The sequence below is a fragment of the Haemorhous mexicanus genome, chromosome 10 (genome assembly GCF_027477595.1).
Source record: "Haemorhous mexicanus isolate bHaeMex1 chromosome 10, bHaeMex1.pri, whole genome shotgun sequence".
In the NCBI taxonomy this organism is placed as follows: domain Eukaryota; kingdom Metazoa; phylum Chordata; class Aves; order Passeriformes; family Fringillidae; genus Haemorhous; species Haemorhous mexicanus.
This window is the reverse complement of record NC_082350.1, coordinates 12,119,322-12,139,677: the sequence shown is the minus strand read 5'-3', so window position 1 is coordinate 12,139,677 and position 20,356 is coordinate 12,119,322. Positions and strand designations below refer to the sequence as shown.

The 20,356-nt window shown below is 37.2% G+C and overlaps 1 protein-coding gene across 5 annotated transcripts in view; it reads right to left on the bottom strand.

The window, feature by feature from the left end:
• PLS1 (plastin 1) overlaps positions 1–20,356 on the bottom strand; it is a 42,103-nt gene that overhangs the window by 20,495 nt on the left and 1,252 nt on the right. For 4 of the 5 annotated variants that reach the window (XM_059855381.1, XM_059855382.1, XM_059855380.1 and 1 more), the window contains exon 2: positions 2,278–2,385. In XM_059855381.1, the coding sequence (XP_059711364.1) occupies positions 2,278–2,347 (70 nt within the window). In that variant the 5' untranslated portion in view covers positions 2,348–2,385. Of the gene's footprint in view, positions 1–2,277; positions 2,386–14,355; positions 14,477–20,356 lie in introns of those variants that run through there. The other variant, XM_059855383.1, reaches the window with a different exon arrangement.

The window sequence follows — 20,356 nt, the reverse complement described above, 5'->3', positions numbered from 1 at the left end:
GGCTTTCTCAGGAACTGCCTTAGGATCCCAGAGCACAGATAGAACAAGACAGCAAATTTGCAAATAGTGAAGTTCAAGATTTTCTTATTTTTTTTAATACTCCCAGCAAAATAATCTATAAACATTCATGTCAAGGGGACAACAATTAATACATGCTTACTGTAATATTAAACCATTTGCAATCAGTAAGCTCAAATCTGATGCATGTTGTGATTAGAAGAGCTCTATGAATGATGTATTTTTAAGAAATTTAAGAGAACATCACAATGAATCAGAAACAGAAGCAGATGATGTGTCCACTTCTCTGACTTGTCAAGATGCTCCCATTTTTGGTTTTTTTTTCCCCATTTACTAGTTCAAAACATCTCTTCATACTGCATCTAGGATCAGAACTCAGTCAATAATACCAGAGTGCATAAATGCCTCTCATTAGAGAAGGGCAAGCAGAGAAACATGCTTTCATCTCCAGCCATAATTAATTGCTATACAGTAATTTTTTTTGTAATCCATACTACACTATGTAGCTTCTGTACAGCTTCATAAAGCAGCCACATTTCAAGACAAAAGGCTAAAAACACAGGGTAAAAAAATTTTTGTGGTTTTGATACTATCAAAAGTTCACAAATCAATGCACAAACTTGATGTCTACATATGCATTAATTCATCCCCTGGCTTGCAGACATGTAAGACCATACATAATAACAGGGATGGTCTAACCATCAGAGGACATGCTCATGAGCTCACTCAGATTACCAGCTATTTTATTTCTCTAGGTTCATCTTTCACTGAGGGTAAGTTTCCATGATGAGAGTTAAATAAATGCCTTCTCTCAGTTTACCAATTTAGCTGCAAGTACTCTATCCATAGAGACATTAGAAATTCGAAAAAAATTAAAGTAATGATGCTTAATTTTTATGTCTTACAAAAAGCATAAGGAAAAAAATACTCTTCAGTGAGTAGGAGCAGTACAGACAATTCTCAAGCAGAAATATGAAAAGATGCAGGCAGAGAACGGAGAAAAAGAAGGAAAACAGATGGTGAAAACCAAACATATAGAAAAGTTGTCAGGTAACACCAGTGAGTCTCTACCTACGCTAACATCTCTTAGACTGATCCACGTATGTAGTGCTCTTCTCCTTGGTCTGTCATTCCAGCACCTGCAGGATATTAACTACTTGAGCTATAGATGTCCTGATGATTGTTTAACAGCAACTCATGAATTATCTTCCATGGATGTATCTTACTCCCTGTAGAATTTCTACTCTTTGTTTGGTCTCAGCAATATCCTGAGTCAATGGGTTCATTGTTCTATTATTTATTGTAAAGTTAGGTTTTTTATTTTAATCTTCCTGACTCTCTACTGGGCATCACATGATACCTGTATTGGCAGAACCTGAATACTTCTCTCTTCACTTCTCCATACTACTCATGGTCTTCCAAATCTCTAACATACAGTTTCCCAATAGTTTCTTTACCAAGTAAAGATTCCTAATATTTAAGAGTTCTTGCCTAAAATGATCCTGTTCCCCCATCATGACTGATTACAAACATGGTTGCTTGATTTCCGGAGCTGCACAGTTACACATCACCCCTCAGTATGGCAGTAAATAAGAAATAAAGCAGATATGAACACACACAGCAGTGCAATCTGGAAAAAAAGGGTTAGCTGCTATATAATTTCTTACACTTTCTGAGTGCTCTGATTAATCTGTAAACATCCTCACAAGCATACAAAACTGTAGTTATTTATTAACACTGGTGTAACAAAGCTGATCTTATTAACAAAAGATCAAAAAATCTCCAAGTTTAGTTCTCTTAAAACATAAAATCTGATTGAATAAATGAAATTATTAGTTCACCAAATCATGCAAATAAAGCAAAAATCAAGTGTCAGTAATCAAACATGAAAATATATAACACCTGAAGCCTAATCAAAAGTTTTTCCAAATTAAGGAGTTCAGAAACCTGAATTTTGAGTCCCATTATGTAGCAATACATAAAAATAACACATAAAATGCTACCATCACCCTTCAAGAAAACGTATCTGTTTTCAGTGCTGAAGTTGAAAGAAATTAACAGACGTAGTTCCGGTCTAAGTAAGGGACTCTATGTAAACATTCTTTTTACTTTTTTTTTTTTTTTTTGATATTACTGGCAACACAGAGGGAAAATACAGTCCTATCAAAACCAAGTGATCCATAAAGATTTCTTCCACAAATCCTTCACAGTTTTGCCCTAAATAAGGGCATCCTTTTGACTCCCATATTTAAAACATACCTATTTTGCCAAATGCTTCTCGTAGCTCTTCAAGCTCTTCACGAGAGATAGTAGTTATGTTGTTCTCCATCTTCAGACAGCAGAAGTGTTGTCCTCAATTGCTAATACCTAATAATAACAATAAACAGGTAAGATATAAGGCAGGCTGTAATTCCAGACACATATAAGTTACTGATCTATTCAACATAAAGTACCAGACCTGAATGACACGTCCAGGCCTGACACACTTAAAATGTTACAACTCTTTCAAGTACATCAGCTACCTAGCAATTCTTTTCACTGCAACAGTGAGTGAAAATTCACAACAGCAGCACCTGTTTACGTACATTTGATGTTTGCATTTGCATAGAATAAGCTCTGGCCAGCAACCTACCTCCATTGCTTGAGTGGTTTTCCAGCATTAAAATCTCCTCCCATTTCAACAAACAATTTTTGGAAACATTAGTTTCTAAGTGAGATGCAGTATCATTGCCAAGCAGTGCTTAGTGCTGGGATCTAGTCCTGCAAAGCACTGAGCACTCCAACATTTACACAACACAAACCTCAGTGGGACACTTCCAAGGACCTGCCCACAATCTGTCAGTGAACACTGGGGAGCCTTTCCACGACTCCAGGAGGTAGCACCACCTGAACTCTACCACTCTTCTGACACCCTGCTGTCTCCTAACACTGTCAAAGAGCTGAATGAAGGCTTTTACTGAGCCAAGATTGGAGTCTCAGTGGGAGCCTTTCTCTACTGACCTCTTAGAAAAGCCGAACAAAACTGAAGGCACCTTCACAAGGGTTGATAAACTCCCACGAAAGATTTTGCCTCTTATCAAAGCTTTACTACAACAGGATGATTCAGATTTATTGGTAGTATGTGCAGCTTTGTAAAGAAGCCACATGCAGTTGTCTCCACACCCAAGTTTATACTTGCATTTGTCATTTTCCACCGTGTGCAGCACTGGCACACACAAGGCAAGCCCAGGGCAGCACAACCCTGCCTGCACTAAGCTCTGAGCAGCACCTGGCTGGAGACAGAGAGGGAGCACAGGCTGCTACAGGAGGGGTTGTGCCAGTCCTAAATGTCCAAGTTTCATCTTTGCTTTTACTATATAAGCCAAAAGTGGCAAAAATCCACCTCACATAAATATTTTCATTAAAGATGTTCTAAACTTGCCCAAGTTTTCCTTCTGGTTTAGTGCTTTTGCTTTAGAGCAAGAAAAAAATATGTTTCCCAGAATGACCATGCTCACAATAAATATATTCTGGTCTGCTAAATGCAGCTGCTTCTTCCCCAAAAATCATGCATACCAGCAGAACAGGACTGTAACCCACTGGACACGACTCTAGAAAAGGAAACCTGACTTCAACAATCAGTTTTAGCATGAATCATGCTGGATGCCCTTAGGAAAGGCTGTACTTTTGCTTCCCCACCTTTTGTGGAAATTTTTTCTTCCACAATGCTATATAAACAGAGTTCTTAAACAACAGTGGGTTGTTTAAATAGATTTTGTCTGCTTTACTTGGGTTAGTATTTTTTGTGTGTTCATTGGGACTGCTCCTGTGGGTCACACAGGATATGGCCTTGAGTGTGGGTGGCAAGTTAAGTCTTTTTCCTTCATGTCACTAGATCTTACTTAAGTACTAAAATCCTTCTTACCCGTTTTGCTAAGCTTACTAATAGCATGTACCAGTGTCCATAATAAAAAAAAAAAAAAAAAATTAAGATATATATTCAGACAGATATTTCTGGAAGTGCAAGCACATTCTCTGGGAACCTGATGTGGCAATTAAAGAACTAATGAACTGTGGAAAAATTGATGAAAACATAAAACATTTAAATGTAAATTACTAAGGAAATTTAAACAGCTCCAAATCTTAAAAAAAAAAAAAAACCCAAACAGATGACACTCCTCTGAAATACAGAAATGTCATGACAAATCATAAGTGAAATATTTAGTTATGCAACTATAAAAGACAACAGCATTTTTGCTGGCACTATTAAAGTTAACTATTTACCATTATCATGACTCAGATCTTATAAATTCCTGCAAAGTTGCATAAAATTAGTTTAATTTCTGCCCTTTTATAATTGTTAATTCAGATTTTCCATCATATTCTATTTCATAAAGTAGCAATCTTTGATTTCCAAAGATGTTGATTATTTCAGTTACACAGTAGAAACATCTGTTCTCGAATGAAGCAGAAAAAGAAAGCTAATAACTGCTCTAAAGAGACAGCCTTAAATAGCCTATGATATCTGACAGGGTAAATTATCAATTAAATGGCAGAAGCGCTGCAATCATGGTTCAGGCATTCAGGAGAGACAGAGTTTGAACATTCAGAGACAACACCTTAACTAGTCAGACATTACAGACAATTCCAGTCCACTAACAGGGACCTTCTATCTAAGCTAATAAATACCCTGCACACCCAGGCTCATCACCACCCAAGATGACTCAGGGCACAGGCAATTCTGACAAGATTTAGCCTCCAGAGGTATCTGGGTCTTGGAACTATGACTACCTATTCAAAGGTATTTGCATTTCCAGTAAACATTTCTCTGTACTCTGAGTGTGCTCATATGACACTTAGATTTTCTGTAGTCTCCACCTACAATAAACCATATCCTGCTGCTCCAGGACAGGGTAGGTACAAACACTGTTTTAATGCTGATGAAGTACCCTTGATCCTTTTTTTAGTCCTTGAAAATATGCTTAGTATGAATTGACAATATTTATGTAGTCCTAGCCTGCTTTCTTATGCCTGAAAGGCTTTTTCAATCTAAAGATAATTCACTGGACTCTGCTGGAAATCATCCACATCCAACATAAGACAGATACAAACTACTGTTGGTACCACTGTGGTATTTCTTTGTGTGCAGAAGAGTATCTACGGCTGAGCAACCACAAAGGATGGAGTAGGTCAAAGTGAGCTCCTGCCACATTTCTGACCTGTTATCAAAGCTGTCAGAAAAAACAGAGCAGTTAATTGGCAATCAGGCCCAATAGTTGTCTCCATCCATGCAGGCAAGTGGCAATTTCTTCTCCAGTTCTTCATTTCAAATTCTATTTGCCTCATTTCCACACGCAGCTGCTACTGCAGTGACAATGGAGTTTAGAATGCTGACTCGAGAGCCTATTTTCTTTTGTTACTGTCCTTTTTGTCTGCATCAGGGACACACCTCCTCCATCCCTGCTGCAAATACTGCCTATTGCTGCATCATTCTTAAAGCTCTTGTCTCTAATTACAGCCAAGAGAGCATCATTTGCATATACAGGTTGTGCTTTTATATCAACAACCAGCTGGTTATTACTATGTACTATCTATAATTACAAAACATGAAAATTCTCCTCTTATTTGGCTTTGAATCTGCTACAGATTTTAATGGGAAAAAATCCCCCCAAAACACAGTTTAACCTGTAGTATTCCTGTGTTAGTTATCCAGGACTCTAAGTCAATGTGATGAGAACAGGATAGCTTTCAAGCACTATTAGTGTCTTTTAGTATCTTGCCAGAATAAACCAGGAGTTCTATCCAGTCTCAGTGAGAAAATGTTTCAAGGTATAAGACACACAAAAAAACCTTTAAAACAAGAATATGCATCACATATTCCCTTTAGACAGTAAGGAAAGAGGAAATGCTAATTAAAAATTACTGGAAATATCCGCATATAATAAAGATTTGAACAATGGAACTAACATACAGAATCTTAGCTTGATTTGAACACACACACACACAGAGGTTTCTGATGTTTTTCAAGAAGCTAAATCTACCCAGTTTTGTTCTGTTTATTTTTTGGTTTCCCTACCCCAACTCATCTTAGACTGAAAGAACTTTTTATTTATGCCAAGATGATTCTTGTCCTTCAAATAAAAAGATGATTAGGGGCCAACTGAATTGATCCTTTAATAACATGAAAGCACAAATTGTTTTAGGGATTGCACTGGTGGCCTGTAATAAAACAGCAGTGGTGATTATTATGAATTAAATTAAGAAAAGGTAAGTATTTATCTTATTGTGATAAGTCTCAATCTTTATGACAAAATGAAAAATCACTAGAGTTCAGTGGCTTTGTAATTTTATTGTTATTGTTGTTTGCCCTGGTATAGGACACAGAAAGATAACTTATCTTTCCTGTATCACTAGTAAGGCTGCAGGAGACATCATTAGAAAAGAACTGCACTGTATGGTATGCAAAGTGAAAGAAGCCTTCATTGTGGAGCAGAGTCACAGAATCACAGAATGCCAGGTTGGGAGGCACAGCAAGAATCAGCCAGTCCAACCTTTCTTGGCAAAGCATTCTCTAGACAAAGATGGTCCAGCAGCCTGCCCAGCCAAGTCTTACAAGTGTCCAATGCTGGGGAATGCACCACTACCCCGGGGAGATTATTCCAATGGCTGACTGTTCCCCTTTGTAAAAAATTGTCTTGTGACCAATTGGAGTGTCCCCAGGAACAACCTGGAGATATTACCCCTCCTCTTTTCCATGTGACTTCTTTTAAAAGGGAGTAACCACCCTTTAAATACTGGAACATGGTGCTAAGGTCTCCCCTAAACCTTCTTTTCTCAAGGCTGAAAAAACCCAGTTCTCTCAGTCTTTCCTCCTATGGCAGCTTCCAGTCCTCTGATCATCTTTGTTGCCCTTCTCTAGACCACCTCCAGCCTGTCCACATCTTTGTGGCAGAAATCAAAACTGGACACAGTATCCCAGGTGTGGCCAGATCTCAAAGAACTAATCTAACACACCTGTAAACTGATAGGCACTAGGCTTTATAAAGAAAAAAGATTAAAAAATAGATCCACTTCAAATGCAACAAAGAGAGCACCAAAAGGTCAAACTAATTAGCTATATACATACATATATCTGTGTATGTACATATGTATATATAAATAAACATTTTGCAAGCACATGGCTAAGTTTTGAAAGAAGAGATGGGGTACAATTATGGTATCAATTACAGTTATTGGCAGAGCAGTATGAAGAGCAAAGTTCTTCCAATATGATACAGTCTGAAGCTTCACAACCTGGAACACTCAGAAATTATATTTCTCAGCCTGGGCTTATAAACATGACTCCATATATTTATGATGATCAAAAGTATTTAATTACTAGAAGTTAGAGGATAACATTGAAGAAATATATAAACCAATATTCAACTTATAAACCAATAATCCATGGAATTTTCCTCAGTCTTTTAGGAACGACATTACATAGTGAATTTAAGAGGGAAAAATAGTATTTTTACCTTCACTGACCTTTGCTAAAGTAAGGCTATCAAACCAGACAGTGATAAATTTTTTGTCCACAAAACATGTATCTCATGAAAGGAGATCTAGATGTTAATTAACTGAAATTAATTACTCCACGGGAATTTATTCAACATAGTACAGTAACTATGGTCAGTAACAGAATCAACATTTCCTCTATGGCTTTAAGATAAACTTGGATGAATAAGAAGTAAAACAAGCTGAGATATTTCATTATTAGACTGGTCATGGGCCTGCTCTGAGTTCACTTACTGTGGTGTAAGTACAGAACAATTTCATGAGGCTCAGGTCAGGATTAAGAGCAACTCTCTTATAAGGCAGATAAAAGCTCACTTCAGTAAGATACCTTTTCATCCAAACAAAATGCCTCCAGGCTCATTTGGCTGCTGGGTGTACAGACTAGCCATGCAAATTTATCAACAGTATCAGTTTCACGCAGTTTCCTTTGCATGCATCATTCAAGAGGATCTCAAACTGCCCGTGCTTTGTGTTGTTGCATTCAGCACTCCAAATAAAATATATCAAGAGAAACCTTACCTATGCCTATACCACTCATAGGCAAGTAATTCTGAAAAAGGTCTGCTGCATGCTGAGTTCATGGAAGAACCTTTCATGAAATGTTCTGCAAACTTAACCTCTTTACAGTCTAGCTACACCAACATTTTGGGCTGAACTTGCCCAAATGGATTATTTCAGATCACACGTGACCCATTCTGCTTTCAGAACACAAGATCAGACTGACTACAAAAACAATGTACCCCTTAATCTGAAGCAAAATCATTCTACTTTTGAGATAAGATTTATGTTTTCCATGATGAAAATGTCAAGATTCAGTATCTTAATCTTCATATTTTATGTAATTTAAATATATTACCTTTCCAATAAATTCTGGAGTACAGAATCAAAGTATACAATACAAAATAATAAACCTGTGCCATAATACAACAGCAAATTAAGGGACAAAACCAAAGTTTCCCTACAGTTTTTTTAACATGGTTAGATTCAAAAAACTCTGACCCAAAGTAGAAGTTGGATACAGTGAATCTGCTGAAGTGGCACTTGCTCTCACTTTTATTATGGACAGACTTTAGCTTGGTCAAAGTTCAAAAACAGCATGTAGATGGTATCCAAATATTGTCAGGAGATGTACTGACATAAGTAAAAAGGAAGTCTAGGAAGAACCTGAATACACTCTAGCCATAAATCTTAATTACCTTTTATGCTATCTCAGCATCTTTCATGGTTTTCATTCACAACAACACAAATATTTAGTCAAGAAAAAGAACGCAAAATGGATAAGAACTTAATTTTAACATAAGCATACCAACTATCCAATAAAATGACTGTTTCCACTAAAAACTGTTTTCAGAATTCATTGTGAATAAAAGCAGCTTATGAAATAGAATAAACAGGAATTGAGTTACTACATTCTACAGTACAAAAGGATGGTCCTGTTAGGTCTGTTTCAAGAAGTTTGAGCCTTTGACTTGGTAGGCAAACAGCTTGGAAACACAAATTTAAATGCCTGGATGACATCAGAAGCTCAGAAGGTGTGCCACCAACCTAAAGCAGTTCAGCTCTGGAACATCCTATCAAGCCTCACAGCTGGCCTAAAGGAGATTAGTTACTTGGCATTCAGGTAGAGGACACCTTCCTCAATTGCACTCCAACAGCTTCAACTGTACAGATTTTCAGAATCTCTAATAATCATGCCACAAGTAAAGTAATGAAAAACTTTGCAATTGCATTGCACTTATTTATTTCCAACCTCCTTCCAAGAGAGACAGAAGCAGTTCTTGTTTGGTGCTGCCATGGAAACACAAGTGTTAGTGTAAACACTCAATGTCTCAGTTTCATTGTTCGTAATGCAGAATGACATAGACATAATAATATTTTGATTTTCCAATAAGGAAGTATTTCCTCTAGCAACAATATCTACATGCTGTTAATGACACACAATTGCAACACAAAGACAGGAATCAATGGGCAAAAACAGTGTGAGAAGTGGGACTAAGGAATTCCCTTATTTATTTATAATTCTCCCTAGGGAGACACGAGATCACACAGCAGACCTTCCATTTGTTGAGTAAATCCTATAACAAGGGTCTCCTGAAGCCTACTGGAAAATGTACATTGTAGAAACCACTAGGATTGTAGTACATGTTTGTGGGTGTGGTTCTAACCTTCCTAATGTAAATCATTTTAGTGTTGCTTTGCTTCTACCTTATTGTCCAGAGTCTAGAATATTTTTTACCTTTTACTGACACAGTTAAAACTAGTCCTTACAAAGGAAATTCACAAGTCCTGGTATAAAATTTGCTGCCCATTTCTGCTGTGTGGCTTACACTTGAGAGATCCATTTTCATCTCTATGTTTCTGATATATGACTATACATAGTTACCATCGGGTCCACTTCTATTTGCCATTAAAGTCACCTGTATTTTCAATGAAAAATTTCATTTTTGTTAGTCATTAACAGGTTTTTCTCAGACAGCTCAAGAACACTACTTAAACTGCCCACTATAACCCAGAAAAATAATGCTAACAGAAGCGAAGCAACCCTACCACCTCGTCTTTTTATCCAAGAATCTGAAGTTGAAGTTTTGAATTAAACATTTAAAGGCACTGCTCTGAAAGCAAAACTCCTGCTTTTCCATTTCACACATGGCAATGTATTTAAGCAATCCCTGATTGCAGAACAACATTCAAATTAATAACCAAGGAAGTTAACAGTTAGAATTAAGGTGAATTGGTAGAAGAAACTTCTTAACATGTGTAAACATCAAAATGTTTACACTGGACCAGGAAGCATTTGACTGAGCCTTGAACAGAAAATTCAATCAATATAATGTATTATTTCATTTATCTGACAAATTCTTATCTCTTCTCGCCATCAATATAATTTACTTTCTCCAATTTGATAATCTCCAAATATCAGTTTATTATACTGAAACCTATGTCCCATGCTGACTCATCATTTGGCTTCCCTGGACACAAATGTGCTAGACCCCCCCCATCCTGGGGAACTTGTTCAAGATCCCATCAAGCACCTTTCCTGCTCCTCCTGGTCCAAAGGCTTCCCTTGCCTGACCAGCCTTGTCCCCATATGAGTATCTTTGCTTGTGCATCACTTCTGGATACATCCACAGTGACCAGGAAAATGCCCTGTCTCTGGAGGGCCACAGTTGGCAAGGATCAGGCTTTCCAGTTAACACTGGAAGCTTCTACCTCAGATGCTGAGACCAAAAGCAAGGAACAAATACAGGCTGAACCAAAACTACAGCAGCCAAACACAGGAATTGTGGCAAAATGAATTCCTACAAAGGGGAAAGCATCATAGCAGCTTCAGCATGCAAATCCATGTTAGAAGGAAAGAGCACCAAAACCACAGAGAAAATTTGATGAGTTTACCCATAAAACCCCTTTGATTACCAGTAACTGCTCTGAAGAACATAATTATTTAAGTCCAAACCTGGTGTCTCTGTGACATTCCATTAGAGCAAACTACACTAAAATATAAATGGAAAGGCTACACTACTAAATGCAAGTTCATTCAGGAACTCCATCCTCAAGTCACTCTTTTGTGCCTAGGCTGACATTACATATCAAGTTAACAACAGCAAAAGAGAGAGTTAAAAGACACACCAGCAAATGATACTTAATCTCTTTCTTTCTCTGTCTAGGTTTAGGAACATGCAGCTTTTGTTAGCATGCAGCTACCATGACAAATACAAGCTGCATTATTTCTAAAGGACATTTCAGTTGGAAAACATCCTGGAATTCTTATTGAAATACCTGTATCAATAAAAACCTCATACTCAGAGCTCATGTGTTGACAGAACCCTCACTTGACAGTAGGACTTTTTGGGTATCCCAGTCCTCTCAAATAAGATTCATAGGTTGAAGTTTATGTTTAATTATTCTTTTACTTCCTTAATAAACTATAGCACTGCTAGTTAATTACTAAACAGAAAAGCTAATGAGAAGCAACAGTCTGGATTACAAAAATAACTTTTCCAAAAAACCCTACATATTAGACCCTAAGCAACTAAAAACCACATGAAATATGGAATAACATCTGTCTTCCATTTTCAAATACTTCCTATTAAAATCAGATTAACTTTTTAAGCCCTGCTTTGCAGTAACTGGAAAGACTTGAAATATGTTTTAGAATTAAACAGATTCTTGTGTATTTTCTCAACTCCACAAACTGTGCCAAATTACAACTAAGTTATGAGCTTCACAGTTTTTGAGACTTTGCTAGATTTTTCATTCTGTCTACTCCAATCAAAGTGTACTCACCTTCGACTGTTTAATCTGTTACAATGTCACTGATCTTTTGCAAGGCTGTCAGTATTTGTCCCAAACCTCTGCTTCTTCCAGGTTCGGTGCCACTTGAGAGGCAAGACATACTGTATTCCCTATTTTTTTGCTGAGGAATAGGCTTTAGCCTTCTATGGCATGCATAACTTCAGAAAAAGATCTTTTTCTTAAGCCAGCTAGAACATTATGAACCATTTTTCTTTTCTCTGAGCATGAAGATAACATTTAGTTACCAGGTAACTGAAAGAGCTATGAGCAAAGCTGTCCGTGAACAAACAGCCTAAGAGGCAGAAGAGGAGGGAGGTGTTAAACAGCACAACTGAAACACTCCACAAAACTGCCTTTATCCTGCCCTGTGCCTGTTCCTTGGTAGCTGAAGTAGGAAACCTCAGCTTGCTACAAATAGTAAAACTCCAACAGAGAGACACAGGCTAACTCTGACTAATGAACTTAGTTTTAAGGTCACCCCAGGAGTTAATCACATGAATATCATTAAGAGTAACAATAGAAATGCATTCATTCTGCCCTTAGCAGTTGAATTTACAGCCACATATTCTCCACACTCTGTCTAATTGCAGGTAGTACTGAAGAGATGTGTGGTGCCAGAATATTTTCCAGTTTTCATTAATTGTCAGATGGCAGTATGGCCTTCTGACACCCACTAATGCCTCCTTCAGCTCCACATGGTTCAAAAGATTATTAGATTAGACTGATCAGCCACTATACTACAAGCAAGCCAGGATTTTCTGTCATGGAAAATTCATAGGTTATTTTTGGGTTTCTTTTTCATTGGTCCAGCTAGAGAGGAAAGGAGGGTCCTCCACAATACATGGTTAAAGCAACTGGCAGCATTTCAAAGCCAGTCTGCAGAGCCACAGATGCCCCAGCGCTACCTGTTTGCCAGCTCATAGCTTTAAGGAGCTATGTTTGCCCAAGTGCTGAGGATAAAAGGAGCACATTAGTAAATCTGAGTAACTAAAGCTAAATAGAGTATTGTTCATACCTTCTAAACTAGAAGACTATCTGGGGCACACAGGAAGCTCATTTGCTGGTGCTGTAGTTCTTAATAATTAGGCCAGAATAAAACATCTACAGTTGTTGTTGCCAACTGTCATTTTCAATCATGTTTTGTAGATAAAAAACCCAAAATTCCTGAGCACATTTTTTTGTAACTAAATTATTCAAAATCTCAGCCTTAGGATTCCTATGATTAGGAGATAACTTTATATTCTTTAATGAAAACTACTTCTGATATTTCGGTGAAAATTTTGTCATCTTTTTTGCAAACATCAGAAATCAAAATTTAAAAAAATAAACCTATGAAAATCTTGGGTTACAACAATTTATCTCTTTTGATAGCTTGAGCTCACAACAGGAGCAGACATCCTTAAACACATATACCATACATTGCAATTATGCAACAAAGTCATGAGTTTAAAAACAAAGTTTAAACAAAAGATATATCCAGGCATTTCTACTAAAACAATGAAAATCTAACATTTTATTCATCTGCTGGAAAAAAATGCACAAAAGTGCTCATGATTTTTGTTTAAAATTAGAGTTTTTGTTTCCTTTTTATAAGTATCTTGAAAAAATTCATGTTACAAAATAATGCTAGGTTAATAAAAACCTTTACAAAACAAAAAGTGACAGTTTAAAAAATTATTTGTTGATTTAAAATTAATTACCGAAAGTCCTATAAGGTGAGATAGATACAATTATACAGTTATCCAGAATGCACTTGCTATAAGGAACAATACCTACAACACAGAAAATACTGCAAGCTGGATCACCTTTGTAATGAGCCTCTTTGCTGAAAGACTGAGTATTCTTAAATATAATGCATTCAGATTTGTTTTGTGTTAGCCATTTTAAGAAGTCCCACGATTAAGTGACAATTGTTTACTCTCGCAGCCTGCAGTGAGGTTCCAAAGCTGTCAGATTACAGTCCAAAGCCTTTCCAAACTGACACTTCCAAAGGAAAATGTTACTATTTCTTACACCACTCTGAAGTAGTAACACTTCCTCAGACTTTGAGAGCAGATTTTCACATATTTGGCAATGAAATACATGGCCAAAAAGTGACTCTTTGATGATAAGATGATCAACTGTGATCAACAGATAAATCAGTTTGTTGGTAAATCAGCTCTTTCACAAGGACAAAACATCTTTGGAGGAAATCATATAAAATAAGCATTATTTCACATAATACTTAAACTGATATGCTTTGGATTTTAAGTTAGCTACAAGTCTACACCAAAGGAATCCTCTTACTCCTACTGACCTTCACAAAAACTCAGTAACTCTGTCACATTGTTTACTGTCACTTTATATCATGGCAATTAATGAAAAATAACTCAAATTTCTAAGTCTCCAAAATTAATGCTCTTGAACAATGAACACTACCCTAGATTTAAATCCCTGTTTTTAAGTTTCTAAACATGACACAGATATTTATTGTACTGTTACTGTCACTCAGCAAGTCAGTACCATGCTTACCTTCCCAAGCTTTCCCACTATTGCTGGTCTGTCTCCTGCTGGGTGAGGAGTCCAATGGGAAACAGCACAACTGAAGAGACATCTTAAAGAAGCACTTCTTAGGTAGCACACAGACTCCAGTCAATCACTCATCCAGCATATGCTTATTTCCTTGGGGAGGGCTGATATCGAATAATCCCATTGAGTTTAAATGCCTCCATCTTAATTTACTTAGGAAAAAGCAGAATGGCAGCTTAAAGAATAAACTATATGGCAGAAGGGTCTCTTCCATAGATTTACCACACAAAAAAAAAAATTCAAGAGGGAAAGCACGAAGAAATTTTGGAATGCAACCAAAATGTGTGTTTCTATTATTACAGATAATTTCTACTTTCCCCAAGGCAGTCAGTCTATCAGACAGAAGTTCACTAAAAAGCCCAGTGTGGCTGACCCAGTAGTTGTCTTTCACACAGCACAAGGGCTGCCATGACAGGGTGCAAGCACCTTATGAAAACAAGCACAACAGGAGTGCCAGGAGCAGGGATTTGCTCTGGCATGACAAAAAACAAGTCTTGTGCTGCTGCCAAGCTTCTCTTGGGAGCAGCTTTGATAGGAGGTGACCAAAACACCTTGCCCATGGTGAAGAGGCCAACCCTAGGTTTGAGTTTCAAGCAAAACGGTCAAAGATTCTGGAAATTTTAAGGAGTACACACATTAGTTTTTATTATTTTTTTAATCTCTGGTAATAGCAGAATAATGAAATCCCTTTTGAGAAATAAAAGATATAGCAGCGTCAAAGAGTAAGATGAACAAGATATCAGCTTTTAGAAGAATTTTTCCAATAGGTCTTGCACTAGTGAAGTGGTTACCTCCATATGCAACGCCAAGCAAGTGACAACTAACTCTTCTAAAAAAAAGGGAATTACTGACATGATTTAAATGATAACTAATTCTCTTTTTTAAAAGAAGAAATTATTGATAAAATCTAAATTTATGTGCTTCTAATACTTTGTAATTTGGGATGTGAAAAATATTCTGCCCTGTGCAATTAAATATGCAGCCACAATTAAGTGGCTGAAAAGGTGATGCTAAGTAAAATGAACTCTATCTTTATATTCAGTTATTTCACATTGAATACATCATCTTGCCTGGAAAGGGAGGAGGAAATCCTCACTAGCTTCAATTAAATCTATCTTGATTCTATAAATCAAGCTTGAAAGGACCAGAGTAAAATAATTAGCTCAATGGAAAATGATAACTTCTTACTACTTTACATTGCCTTTCCTTCAGGCTATGAAAGAAAGAATTTCATTTCCCTTTGTTATAAGGTGATAAATTAGTGCAAAGAGAAGCAGGAGGACATGTGCAAACACAATGGGAGGAGATGTGGAGTTAGAAGAAGAGCTTGATAAATCAGCAAGACAAAAACATTCCAAACTATGAAAATTCTGGAAAAGAAAAGCTATCAGAGAACACCTGGTTTGAAAGAAACAAGTGGGTCCTGAATCTTCAACAGAAACAAACTCTTGAAATCGCATTCAAATAAATATAATCTTGCTGAGAACATATGACTTAGTATTTCAGCTTTTCTACATGTCAGTGTTTTTAATCAGTCTATTCAAGCACTGATTATTAACAAGATGAAAGGATGAATAAACTAATTGAACAAAAGTGGGAAATACTGGAGCCAGCTCTTTTTTTACCCTCTAGTGACTATTATTATTAAGGAAACATCTGCCAAGAGAGTCCTGAAAGTGGGCTGATAATCCTTTTCCCACCAAAAGCATCATGGAGAAGCACACATTTTGCTTTATGCATAATTTATTTCTGAGGCTTAGCAATACCAGTCTTATTCTCCTTGGACATCTGTATGTAAAAGCAGTAAGCAAGTACACACCTCCACATAAAAACCTAGGAGTTCATCAGGTTTCATTTAGAAGTAGCAAAACAATCATGAAAATAATAAAGCCATGGCTAACACTTAGCATTCCCTGCATTTGGTGAGACGAATCAAAGCTGAAATAATGTAATTAGTAATTTTATCATAAATACTGTACCCCAGAGAATAGAGAAACCATCCTTACTGTTTCGGCTTCAAGCCCTTTTGAAAGATTTAGCAACAGCAATGATTAAAAACCTTAATAAATAAACCAGTAATGCAGAATGGGTTCTGTCAGTAACCTGGAATTCCTGATCCATATTGATCTGACCAATGTCAGTTGCTCTTTTCATTGTTAATACTGCTTTACAAATCACACCACCATCACCAGATGACTGTTTGCTCCTTGAATGTCAGGCTGAAAATGAGCTAATAAGACCATACCTTCCACAGAAGGTCTCCAAACCTAGACTGTAGGTTGAACAGCAAGTGCAGTTGCTCAGCTCAGTATCTTTTGCCAGAACTACATTTACAATTTATTGCTTCCTTATTCTCTGCCACAATACAGTGGGGCCTTGTCCAGGGATAGTTGTTTGTTGGGACCAGATTCTGTTACTTGCTGGTAGTCCTGTCCTACATTTGTTTAATGTGTTTATGTGGACCTGATGACTTTTGGAGCTTTTATGGAAACAGTTATTACGGATGTGAAGCATTTCAGACATTGTGCTGAATGCTATGAAAGTATTCCATTTAATTAATTACTGCAATAAGAAGGGTGGAACATCACACTGATCTTCACATGAAGTCTTACACGTAAGAGCATGCCTAAACTTTTCACTTTAGGTATTTCCATACAGCAGGCTGTTAAGCTGTTGCCTATTCTACCGAAAAAACCCTCACAGAGCAGCAGAAGCTCTAAGTACTGGGAAAATACTCACCAAGGAACAAAGAAGTGATAAATAGTGCTCCACTGCATATAGATTTAATTTATTTGCTTTCCAAAAAAAGATGGAGAAAGGACAAAGAACATGAATTCCCCTTCTCCTTCCTCCATTGCACTGATGTCTATAGTAAGCAATAAAATGGGGAGAGTGAACATTTAGCAGAAATTTTATCAATATTCCCATACATCAACTCTATTCCAGTTTTTACCAGTACAGAACACAGAATCAGATAGAAAATTATAGCTTCTAGTAAGTCTCTCAGAAAACAACAGCTTCCTCCTATGAAAACTGTACGGTTTTACAGACTTTGATTGAAGAAATATTAGAATAAAAGAATCTACATAATTTCAACAGTTAGAATTTTCAAATGTAGTTTAAATGACATTTTAAATGCACACTGCACAGTTTTCTCCTAGCATGACTAGTACAGAGTTTTAGACTTCACTAAGGGATGTTTAAGCATCACTATGGCTACAAGTTTTTTTAAAAGAGTAAATTCCAGATTCTGTAATTTTTTCTTTAGGAAAATAGACTCCAGGAATTTTAACTCTCACTCAAAAAGTCTTGATGATATACACTGATACTGGTAGTAAATACATCTCTGAGTTTCCTCAACAGCTACTAGCCTCAAGAATAGTACTCTTCTAGTACTATAATATGGGAAGCAAGAAACAAGTAAGAAAAAAAAAAATATGGGCAACTATTTTTAAAAGTAGCAGTTGCAGATAAACAAAAACCAGTAATTGCTACTATACAAATAATAAAACTAGGTTCCAAAGGAATGTATAATCTAATATGTCATTTCTCCAAATTACTAAATACTGTATTTTACATTATCAGTAGTATATTAGCAGGCTTGTTTATTAAAAAACATGAATAAGGGCTTGCAGGATTAGGATCTGTCAGGATTATATTTAGAAGTCAAATAGATTTTAGTGTTATATGTTTTCTTTCTCCACTTTTTCCCCTTCTTGTACCTGTTAGTTTTTGCTTAGCTGGATATACATAATCTGTTTTTAGGTTTCTGGCTTACCTGTTGTCCTCACCAGTATCTACTGTTTCCATTTTTGACTCTTTTGTTTAATCATCAGACCAATATTCAGGGTGACACATAATTTTAATCTGTGCCACTTCATTCCAGCCCAGCTGACTAAGCAACAGAGGCAGAGATAAAAGGCTCGAGTGCTGAAATCCACATTCTTGCAGTGCAGAGGAGCAGTGCCCTGTGTCCAAAGGTCAGGCACCTGCAGGACTGCACAGGGAAATGTGACTTGGAGCACTCACAGCCTCCCGGTGTTACTGCAGCAGCCCTGCAGATGAGGAGCCATAAGCACACCCTGACACTGAGTGAAACTCCTTAGTCCAGCTCACAGGACCCCCGGGCACCATCTCAGCTGCATTTCCCCTCAACACCGCCATCAGCCTGTGAGGTCTCGGCTCTCAGCTCCTGGAGGCACCAAGGAACACACACCTGCACTTACACTCCTTCTGTCTGCCTGCAGGACAGCTGAGATTGAACTGCAGTCACACCAGCCTCTGGGAAAACAGCTCACAGACATCCACAGAGCACATGAGCCCCCAGAACAGTAATTATGCCTCAGAATTAAACAACTTAATAAAATAAAGTATAAAAGTATATTTAACATGCTCTTGTCCTCTCAGACCTGCTGGTCCAATGCAAAGTCAGTGCCTCAAAATAAGTATAATGATCTGCAGAGGCATGTGGTAAATAAATAATGAAAGGCAAGAAAGAGAGAGGCCTGAGTGTGGAAGAATCATTCAACTATACAGTGAGATGACTGCTTAAGTAGGGAAGAGAGCAGAAAAAAATGAAAGCATAAAAAAAAGTAACAGCAGCTTTGGCAGAAATCTTGGTAGTGCTGTATACACTTAGTTGTACCTATCTGCATGAATTTCTCCCCCTGACCCGAGTTCTGCAAGCTGGGCTCTGCTCATCTAAGATTCCTTTCACCAATATGAATCAGCTGCATTGGAGAAGAAAAGTCTCCAGGCACACTATCTTCATTAGCAATAAGCCACTCTCTTCAAATGCATGGTAACATGTCTGCTTCTCCTCCTGGGGGCCAAGAGACATAAGAGTGCAACACAATGAGGTGAGAAAGAAACAAGGAGATGCTTATCCTGTGCTTAAGAAAAGCAAGAAATGAAAGCAGGTGTTTCAGGCGCTGTTTTCCTGGAGGGTTATAAAACACTAGGCTGTGTGAGTGAGACTCCTTACATCCTCACAGCCCAAGGAAGTTGTTATGGACACTCTCGTGGAGTCCTCAAACACCAAGGTAGCTGAGGAAATTTGATGGTATGGTGAGAAGTCAGTAGATGAGGCTTTGCAACTGGGAAGTAAAATTCCCAGTTGAAGAATGGGGAGCAGAAGATCTCTCTGCTGATTTGTTAGAAGTACTTATTACAAAACAAAACAAAAAAAAAGCCTGAATTACATGCTCAGTAAATGCTCACAGTAACTGCACAGTGTATGTAGCATTCTACCTGTGACAAATGAAAGCATTTCTACAAAACCTATACTAATATGATCTAATTGTTGACTCCAGAGGTTCCCATGCAAAAGCACTTTTTAAAATTAGGCACTTTATGTGCCACACCTATGTTTTATCAGCAAAAACAATCACCCAATGATCCAGTAAATTTAGCTTATTCTTAGGATAACAGAGTCTTCCTGAACTTCCTAATATACCAACAGCACCCGATGCCACGGGAATTTACATCAAATTGACAAGCAGTACAGTTTACACCTTCCCTAGTGTGACTGTCATTTCAGTCTGGGAAATTTACACTCAGAGCATTGTTTTCACAATAACAGATACTTGAAATTGAAATCTTGAAAGTCTAGAAAATTTTGTGTTCAAAACAACACTGATAACAAAATCCAGATGTACTTGATCTTCCTGAACCATTAAAGTTCTACTTAACAAACCACATATAGCCACATGGTTCCTGCTTTTCCTCTATAAATGACTCTTGAAAAACAAACATTTTATAAAGTCAGCTGGTAGAAAACATTGCAATACATGCTGAAACACAAACTAAGATAAAACCAGTTATATTTTGTAAAGTTTCTTGAAGTATTTTAGGTCCTTGCCCCAGTTACCAGCCTTTAAAAGGCCAGTAGAATTCTATTGAAATGACAAACATGTATTTTGCAGGACAGAAACAACCATCTTTG